The 9,996-nt window shown below is 50.6% G+C and overlaps 1 protein-coding gene across 1 annotated transcript; it reads right to left on the bottom strand.

The window, feature by feature from the left end:
- Positions 1-916: 916 nt before the first annotated feature.
- Positions 917-2,452, bottom strand: LOC123753133 (LWamide neuropeptides-like). Its single transcript, XM_045735133.1, has one exon. It carries the CDS (start codon positions 2,450-2,452, stop codon positions 917-919), a length of 1,536 nt encoding a protein of 511 aa, XP_045591089.1.
- Positions 2,453-9,996: the final 7,544 nt, after the last annotated feature.

Raw genomic sequence — 9,996 nt, 5'->3', positions numbered from 1 at the left:
ATCTTCATTAGATATTTGTTTAAGTATTCTCTTTGTCACTGCTAGTGAAACACCCATATCAATTTCTACCACTGGTTTTCTGCAGGCTGACTTAGCAAGCATATCAACAGTGTCATGCCTTGAGATGCCAACATGTGATGGTATCCATAGGCATTTAATCTCAAATCTGTTTTCTTTAGCAGCTAAAACATGCCCCAGGAATGAATACCTCGGTGTGAGAAGAGAAGCAGAGAGACAGTGTGAACATTACACAGCAATAAAGCCATGACCCAATCAAAACAGCTCGAAAGGAGTCAAGCGACAAAGAAAGAGCAGGAGATGAAACTGAGAACGGGTGAGGACCGATATACAAAGAATGATAAAGAGGTGTGTAAAAACTCAGCAAAAGATTCCAGGACGTCTTCACAATGGAACGAGGTGAAGTTGCTGAACTAGGAGAGGTGGCAGTAAACCAGGCAGCCTTGGAAGGATTCGAAATTACAAGAGATGAGGTCAAGAGGCATCTGTTGGGTCTGGATGTTAGAAAAGCTGTTGGTCCAGACGGAATCTCACCATGGGTATTGAAAGAGTGTGCAGAGGCACTTTGCTTGCCACTCTCCATAGTGTATAGTAGGTCACTGGAGACGGGAGACCTACCAGAAATATGGAAGACGGCGAATGTGGTCCCAATATACAAAAAGGGCGACAGGCAAGAGGCACTGAACTACAGGCCAGTGTCCTTGACTTGTATACCATGCAAGGTGATGGAGAAGATCGTGAGAAAAAACCTGGTAACACATCTGGAGAGAAGGGACTTCGTGACAAATCGCCAACATGGGTTCAGGGAGGGTAAATCTTGCCTTACAGGCTTGATAGAATTCTACGATCAGGTGACAAAGATTAAGCAAGAAAGAGAAGGATGGGCGGACTGCATTTTTTAGGACTGTGGGAAAGCCTTTGACACAGTACCGCATAAAAGGCTGGTCCAGTCACCGGGATTACCACTCTCCTGGGACATGGTCCAGTCCCCGGGATTACCACTCTCCTGGGACATGGTCCAGTCACCGGGATTACCACTCTCCTGGGACATGGTCCAGTCACCGGGATTACCACTCTCCTGGGACATGGTCCAGTCACCGGGATTACCACTCTCCTGGGACATGGTCCAGTCACCGGGATTACCACTCTCCTGGGACATGGTCCAGTCCCCGGGATTACCACTCTCCTGGGACATGGTCCAGTCACCGGGATTACCACTCTCCTGGGACATGGTCCAGTCACCGGGATTACCACTCTCCTGGGACATGGTCCAGTCACCGGGATTACCACTCTCCTGGGACATGGTCCAGTCACCGGGATTACCACTCTCCTGGGACATGGTCCAGTCCCCGGGATTACCACTCTCCGGGGACATGGTCCAGTCCCCGGGATTACCACTCTCCTGGGACATGGTCCAGTCCCCGGGATTACCACTCTCCGGGGACATGGTCCAGTCACCGGGATTACCACTCTCCTGGGACATGGTCCAGTCCCCGGGATTACCACTCTCCTGGGACATGGTCCAGTCCCCGGGATTACCACTCTCCTGGGACATGGTCCAGTCCCCGGGATTACCACTCTCCGGGGACATGGTCCAGTCACCGGGATTACCACTCTCCTGGGACATGGTCCAGTCCCCGGGATTACCACTCTCCTGGGACATGGTCCAGTCCCCGGGATTACCACTCTCCTGGGACATGGTCCAGTCCCCGGGATTAACATATTCGACCGGGGCCGGACGCCCTTCATCGGTCCCGCTTGAGCAGTGCAGCTGGCTCCTGACTGTGGTGTGTTGCTCCACCAGCTGGCCCGGGCGTCCCAGCTGGCCCGGGCGTCCCAGCTGGCCCGAGGCGTCCCAGCTGGCCACGGTCGTCCCAGCTGGCCCCCGGCGTCTTAGCTGGCCTGGGGCGTCCCAGCTGGCCCCGTGCGTCCCAGCTGGCCCCCGGCGTCTTAGCTGGCCTGGGGCGTCCCAGCTGGCCCCGGGCGTCCCAGCTGGCCCCCAGGCGTCCCAGCTCGCCCGGGGCGCAAATGGTGACGTCCCAGCTGGCCCCTGGCGTCCCTGCTGGCCCCGGGCGTCCCAGCTGGCCCCGGACGTCCCAGCTGGCCCCGGGCGTCCCAGCTGGCCCCCAGGCGTCCCAGCTCGCCCGGGGCGCAGGTGGTGACGTCCCAGTTGGCCCCTGGCGTCCCAGCTGGCCCCGGGCGTCCCACCTGGCCCGGGGCGTCCCAGCTGGCCCCCGGCGTCCCAGCTGGCCCGGAGCGTCCCAGCTGACCCCGGGCGTCCCAGCTGGCCCCCGGGTCGCAGGTGGCCACATTGACCATCCGCCCTGAACGACGACCCTCCAACGAGACACAGAACATTAACCTCCTCATTAACCTGCATCATAAACACACCGGGTTCAACGGGGTTCATTTGTTCATTACATATATCGCTCATTTAACTTAATGAACACCAGCAAACTTAACGCCCCTCGCGACGTGAACGCACAATTGAGTGAACGAAAGATGGCGCAAATGTGCAAATTCCCAGCGTTTAATGTTTCACAGAGCTGGGCATAGGAGACTGGGAAGTCAAATACAGGAGTCTCTGGCGTTCTGAGACAGGTAGGGGGGGGGGGGGGGGAAAGGGAGGGATTTTTATGACACTTGTTCGAGGTTATATGTAGTATGTACCAGGATGCCTCTAGTGTGTACCAGTTTGTCTCTTCCACGCTGGCTCTAGTGTTCAACTTTTCAGCTAAATGTGTTCAACTCTCTCTCTCTCTCTCTCTCTCTCTCTCTCTCTCTCTCTCTCTCTCTCTCTCTCTCTCTCTCTCTCTCTCTCTCTCTCTCTCTCTCTCTCTCTCTCTCTCTCTCTCTCTCTCTCTCTCTCTCTCTCTCTCTCTCTCTCTCTCTCTCTCTCTCACTCTCTCTCTCTCTCTCTCTCCCCCCCCCCCTGCAGGTCTGATCTCACTGTGAGAATTATTAGCGGGTGGGAAGTAAGGTTTAATGAGTTCTGAAATACGTGAGGGTTCTGTGCTGGGGTGTACAGGTTTCGCCTGTCTGTCTGTGTCTCCCTGTCTGTCTGTCTGTCTGACTGTCTGTCTGTCTGTCTGTCTGTCTGTCTGTCTGTCTGTCTGTCTGTCTGTCTGTCTGTCTGTCTGTCTGTCTGTCTGTCTGTCTGTCTGTCTGTCTGTCTGTCTGTCTGTCTGTCTCCCTGTCTGTCTGTGTCTCCCTGTCTGCCTGTCTGTCTGTGTCTCCCTGTCTGTCTGTCTGTCTGTCTGTCTGTCTGTCTCCCTGTCTGTCTGTGTCTCCCTGTCTGTCTGTCTGTCTGTCTGTCTGTCTGTCTGTCTGTCTGTCTGTCTGTCTGTCTGTCTGTCTCCCTGTCTGTCTGTCTGCGTCTCAGTTATGAACCCGTTATGTCCAGTTGAAAGAATAACGGACTCGTAACTTTCTATACAATTAAAGAAATAAATTATCAATTAAAGATGAAATAAAGATGCTAAGCTGTATTATATCTAGTATTATAGATGATTATTATACATATGTGTAGGAAGGAAGAGCCTTCATGTATTCTTTGAGTGTGTATGGATCTATACATGTTAAGACACGCAGGAGCGTAGCTGGTGTAAGTGGCTGTGTGCTGTACTGTAACCTTGTAAGTGGCAAGTCTTACTTACCTTGTAAGTCAGGTAAAGTACAAGGGTGTACATGTAAATTCTCTCACTCAGAGATGTGTTAGTGGGAATCTGGATTCGTATAATATTACACCTAGGCTGTGCTGCTATTGGTCCATACGAGGCAGCTCCTATTGGTCCATACGAGGCAGCTCCTATTGGTCCATACGAGGCAGCTCCTATTGGTCCATACGAGGCAGCTCCTATTGGTCCATACGAGGCAGCTCCTATTGGTCCATACGAGGCAGCTCCTATTGGTCCATATGAAGCAGCTCCTATTGGTCCATACGAGGCAGCTAATATTGGTTCATACGAGGCATCTGTTATTGGTCCATACGAGGCAGCTGCTATTGGTCCATACGAGGCAGCTGCTATTGGTCCATACGAGGCAGCTCCTATTGGTCCAAACGAGGCAGCTCCTATTGGTCCATACGAGGCAGCTCCTATTGGTCCATACGAGGCAGCTCCTATTGGTCCATACGAGGCAGCTCCTATTGGTTCATACGAGGCAGCTCCTATTGGTCCATACGAGGCAGCTCCTATTGGTCCATACGAGGCAGCTCCTATTGGTCCATACGAGGCAGCTCCTATTGGTCCATACGAGGCAGCTCCTATTGATCCATACGAGGCAGCTGCTATTGGTCCATACGAGGCAGCTCCTATTGGCCGATACGAGGCAGCTCCTATTGGTCCATACGAGGCAGCTCCTATTGGTCCATACTAGGCAGCTCCTATTGGTCCATACGAGGCAGCTCCTATTGGTCCATACGAGGCAGCTCCTATTGGTCCATACGAGGCAGCTGCTATTGGTCCATACGAGGCAGCTCCTATTGGTCCATACGAGGCAGCTCCTATTGGTCCATACGAGGCAGCTCCTATTGGTCCATACGAGGCAGCTCCTATTGGTCCATACGAGGCAGCTCCTATTGGTCCATACGAGGCAGCTCCTATTGGTCCATACGAGGCAGCTCCTATTGGTCCATACGAGGCAGCTCCTATTGGTCCATACGAGGTAGCTGCTATTGGTCCATACGAGGCAGCTCCTATTGGTCCATATGAAGCAGCTCCTATTGGTCCATACGAGGCAGCTCCTATTGGTTCATACGAGGCATCTGTTATTGGTCTATACGAGGCAGCTGCTATTGGTCCATACGAGACAGCTGCTATTGGTCCATACGAGGCAGCTCCTATTGGTCCACACGAGGCAGCTGCTATTGGTCCATACGAGGCAGCTGCTATTGGTCCATACGAGGCAGCTCCTATTGGTCCATACGAGGCAGCTCCTATTGGTCCATACGAGGCATCTCCTATTGGTCCATACGAGGCAGCTGCTATTGGTCCATACGAGGCAGCTCCTATTGGTCCATACGAGGCAGCTCCTATTGGTCCAAACGAGGCAGCACCTATTGGTCCATACGAGGCAGCTCCTATTGGTCCATACGAGGCAGCTGCTATTGGTCCATACGAGGCAGCTCCTATTGGTCCATACGAGGCAGCTCCTATTGGTCCAAACGAGGCAGCTCCTATTGGTCCATACGAGGCAGCTGCTATTGGTCCATACGAGGCAGCTCCTATTGGTCCATACGAGGCAGCTCCTATTGGTCCATACGAGGCAGCTCCTATTGGTCCATACGAGGCAGCTCCTATTGGTCCAAACGAGGCAGCTCCTATTGGTTCATACGAGGCAGCTGCTATTGGTCCATACGAGGCAGCTCCTATTGATCCATACGAGGCAGCTCCTATTGGTCCATACGAGGCAGCTCCTATTGGTCCATACGAGGCAGCTCCTATTGGTCCATACGAGGCAGCTCCTATTGGTCCATACGAGGCAGCTCCTATTGATCCATACGAGGCAGCTGCTATTGGTCCATACGAGGCAGCTCCTATTGGCCGATACGAGGCAGCTCCTATTGGTCCATACGAGGCAGCTCCTATTGGTCCATACTAGGCAGCTCCTATTGGTCCATACGAGGCAGCTCCTATTGGTCCATACGAGGCAGCTCCTATTGGTCCATACGAGGCAGCTCCTATTGATCCATACGAGGCAGCTCCTATTGGTCCATACGAGGCAGCTCCTATTGGTCCATACGAGGCAGCTCCTATTGGTCCATACGAGGCAGCTCCTATTGATCCATACGAGGCAGCTGCTATTGGTCCATACGAGGCAGCTCCTATTGGCCGATACGAGGCAGCTCCTATTGGTCCATACGAGGCAGCTCCTATTGGTCCATACTAGGCAGCTCCTATTGGTCCATACGAGGCAGCTCCTATTGGTCCATACGAGGCAGCTCCTATTGGTCCATACGAGGCAGCTCCTATTGGTCCATACTAGGCAGCTCCTATTGGTCCATACGAGGCAGCTCCTATTGGTCCATACTAGGCAGCTCCTATTGGTCCATACGAGGCAGCTCCTATTGGTCCATACTAGGCAGCTCCTATTGGTCCATACGAGGCAGCTCCTATTGATCCATACGAGGCAGCTGCTATTGGTCCATACGAGGCAGCTCCTATTGGCCGATACGAGGCAGCTCCTATTGGTCCATACGAGGCAGCTCCTATTGATCCATACGAGGCAGCTCCTATTGGTCCATACGAGGCAGCTCCTATTGGTCCATACGAGGCAGCTCCTATTGGTCCATACGAGGCTGCTCCTATTGATCCATACGAGGCAGCTCCTATTGGTCCATACGAGGCAGCTCCTATTGGTCCATACGAGGCAGCTCCTATTGGTCCATACTAGGCAACTCCTATTGGTCCATACGAGGCAGCTCCTATTGGTCCATACTAGGCAGCTCCTATTGGTCCATACTAGGCAGCTCCTATTGGTCCATACGAGGCAGCTCCTATTGGTCCATACGAGGCAGCTGCTATTGGTCCATACGAGGCAGCTCCTATTGGTCCATACGAGGCTGCTCCTATTGATCCATACGAGGCAGCTCCTATTGGTCCATACGAGGCAGCTCCTATTGGTCCATACGAGGCAGCTCCTATTGGTCCATACGAGGCTGCTCCTATTGATCCATACGAGGCAGCTCCTATTGGTCCATACGAGGCAGCTCCTATTGGTCCATACGAGGCAGCTCCTATTGGTCCATACTAGGCAACTCCTATTGGTCCATACGAGGCAGCTCCTATTGGTCCATACTAGGCAGCTCCTATTGGTCCATACTAGGCAGCTCCTATTGGTCCATACGAGGCAGCTCCTATTGGTCCATACGAGGCAGCTGCTATTGGTCCATACGAGGCAGCTCCTATTGGTCCATACTAGGCAGCTCCTATTGGTCCATACTAGGCAGCTCCTATTGGTCCATACGAGGCAGCTCCTATTGGTCCATACGAGGCAGCTCCTATTGGTCCATACGAGGCAGCTCCTATTTATATGAAATCTAAATTCAAGTCAGTTTATGGAGTTGATAAATACGCCCTGGAAATGTACTGAAGTTGTGGCTCTTTCTACATTGCCTATGTTTGTCCTTGTAAATGTCTGACTCTGTCTGTCCCTGTCTGTCCCTGTCTGTCCCTGTCTGTCTCTGTCTCTCTCTCTCTCTCTCTGTCTCTCTCTCTCTCTCTCTCTCTCTCTCTCTCTCTCTCTCTGTCTATCTCTCTGTCTCTCTGTTTGTCTCTATGTCTCTCTCTCTCTCTCTCTGTCTCTCTGTCTCTCTCTCTGTCTGTCCCTGTCTGTCGCTTTCTGTCTGTCTGTCTGTCTCTCTCTCTCTCTCTCTCTCTCTCTCTCTCTCTCTCTCTCTCTCTCTCTCTCTCTCTCTCTCTCTCTCTCTCTCTCTCTCTCTCTCTCTCTCTCTCTCTCTCATCAACTTCTCTCCTTATCTGGAAGTCAGTAGTAGGATTCTACTACTGACTTCCACACTATTTCTTCGTTCCCTCTCCCTCCCCCCTCACCCTCTCTCCCTCGCTCTCAGCAGCTAGGGAGGTCGCTAGGACAAGCAGCGACACCCAGCAACTCCTGGCCAAGCCACTTGGCCTCAGTCAACCTCACGACGCTCGTCCTCCTCAACCTCGACTACATGTCTTCCGTCAAGGGATCTTCCCTATTACGCTCCCCTCATTGCCAACGTTTAAACGTTGTCACAACGTTGACGAAACGTTGTGACGTTTTCTAAGACGTATAATGTGGTCGTCTTGAACGTTTTACTGAGTATTGTGATGTAATTTATATGTACATAAATATATATAATTTATATAAAGATTTTAATTCTTTATATAAACATCTACTGATGCTGGAAATTGCTAGGATCATGTCACAGTTACTTTAGTTACTGGGATGATGATGAGTATCTTTAGTTACTGGGATGATGATGAGTATCTTTAGTTACTGGGATGGTGATGAGTATCTTTAGTTACTGGGATGGTGATGAGTATCTTTAGTTACTGGGATGGTGATGAGTATTTTTAGTTACTGGGATGGTGATGAGTATCTTTAGTTACTGGGATGGTGATGAGTATCTTTAGTTACTGGGATGGTGATGAGTATCTTTAGTTACTGGGATGGTGATGAGTATCTTTAGTTACTGGGATGGTGATGAGTATCTTTAGTTACTGGGATGATGATGAGTATTTTTAGTTACTGGGATGGTGATGATTATCTTAAGTTACCGATGGCTCGAAAGGCGGGATCCAAGAGTCAATGCTCGATCCTGCAGACACAAATAGATGTCAGACCAATCCTGGAATATGCAGCCCCAGCATGGAGTCCATATCTAGTCAAGGATAAGACTAAACTGGAAAAGGTCCAAAGGTTTGCCACCAGACTAGTACCCGAGCTGAGAGGTATGAGCTACGAGGAGAGACTACGGGAATTAAACCTCACGTCACTGGGAGACATAAGAGTTAGAAGGGACATGATTACCACGTTCAAGATTCTGAGAGTAATTGATAGGGTAGATAAAAACAGAATATTTACCACAAGGGGCACACACACTAGGGGACAAAGGTTGAAATTGAGTGCCTAAATGAGCTATAGAGACATTAGAAAGATTTTTTTCAGTGTCAGAGTGGTAGACAAATGGAATGCATTAGGCAGTGATGTGGTGGAGGCTGACTCCATACACAGTTTTAAGTGTAGATATGACAGAGCCCAGAAGGCTCAGGAACCTGTACACAAGGAACCTTGCCTCACAGGATTAACTCAACTCTACGACCAGGCAAGGAAGAGAAAGGTGGGTAGCCTGCACATTTTAGATTGTCAATGAGCCTTTGACACAGTGCCCCATAGGGGACTAGTGGACAAGCTGGAGATGCAGGCTGGAGTGAAAGGGAAGGAACTCCATTGGATAAGAGAATACCTAAGCAACAGAAGACAGCGAGTCACTGTGAGGGGCGAGGCGTCACCAGTGGAGTCCCGCAGGGTGCAGTCCTTGGACCTATACTGTTTCTGATATATGTAAATGATCTCCAGAGGGAATAGACTCGTTCCTCTCAATGTTTGCTGATGATGCAAAAATTATGAGGAGGATTAGGACAGAGGAAGATAGTAGGAGGCTACATGGTGACCTAATCAAGCTGAAGGAATGGTCCAAAATATGGCTACTAAAGTTCAACCCGAGTAAATGTATGGTAATTAAATTAGGCAGAGGGAACAGGAGGCCAGTCACCCTTTACCGAATGGGAGGCGAAGTTCTATACGAAATGGGCAGAGAGAATGATCTAGGAGTTAATATCATGCGAAACCTGTCTATTTAAGCCCACATCAAAAAAATTTCCTCAGTGGCGTATGTGAGGCTGGTTAACATCAGAACTGCCTTCAGAAACCTGTGAAATGACTCATTGAGAACCTTGTATACCACATATGTAAGACCAATCCTGGAGTATGCAGCCCCTGCATGGAGTCTATGCTTTGTCAAGCACAAGACTAAGCTGGAGGCGGTTTAAAGAAATGCCATTAGACTAGTTCCTGCACTACGAGGCATGAGCTACGAGGAAATGCTGCCTGCATTGCACCTCACGTCACTGGAAGAAAGGAAATCTCAGGAGGCATGATCACCACCTACAAAATTCAGAGAGAAATATATATAGTAGATAAGAACTGATTAACACGGGTGGTACACGCACAAGGGGACACAGGTGGAAGCTGAGTACCTAAATGAGCCAGAAAGGCATTATAAAGATTTTTTTCTGTCAGAGTAGTTAGTAAATTTAATGCATTAGGCAGTGATGTGGTGGAGGCTGACTCCATACACAGTTTCAAATGTGTGTATATCATAGACTCAAACAGACACAAGAACCTGTACACCAGTATATTGACAGTTGAGAGGCGGGACCAAAGAGCCGAATCTCAACCCTCCCCCCCCCCCTCCGGAAGCACTTGAGT

Source organism: Procambarus clarkii, chromosome 69 (assembly GCF_040958095.1).
Source record: "Procambarus clarkii isolate CNS0578487 chromosome 69, FALCON_Pclarkii_2.0, whole genome shotgun sequence".
NCBI classification, from domain to species: domain Eukaryota; kingdom Metazoa; phylum Arthropoda; class Malacostraca; order Decapoda; family Cambaridae; genus Procambarus; species Procambarus clarkii.
The sequence above is the reverse complement of the archived record's forward strand: the minus strand, read 5'-3'. Positions and strand labels throughout refer to the sequence as shown.

Coding starts and splice junctions, on each gene's coding strand:
- LOC123753133 (XM_045735133.1), bottom strand. CDS start 2,452: ATGAGCGATATATGTAATGAACAAATGAACCCCGTTGAACCCGGTGTG.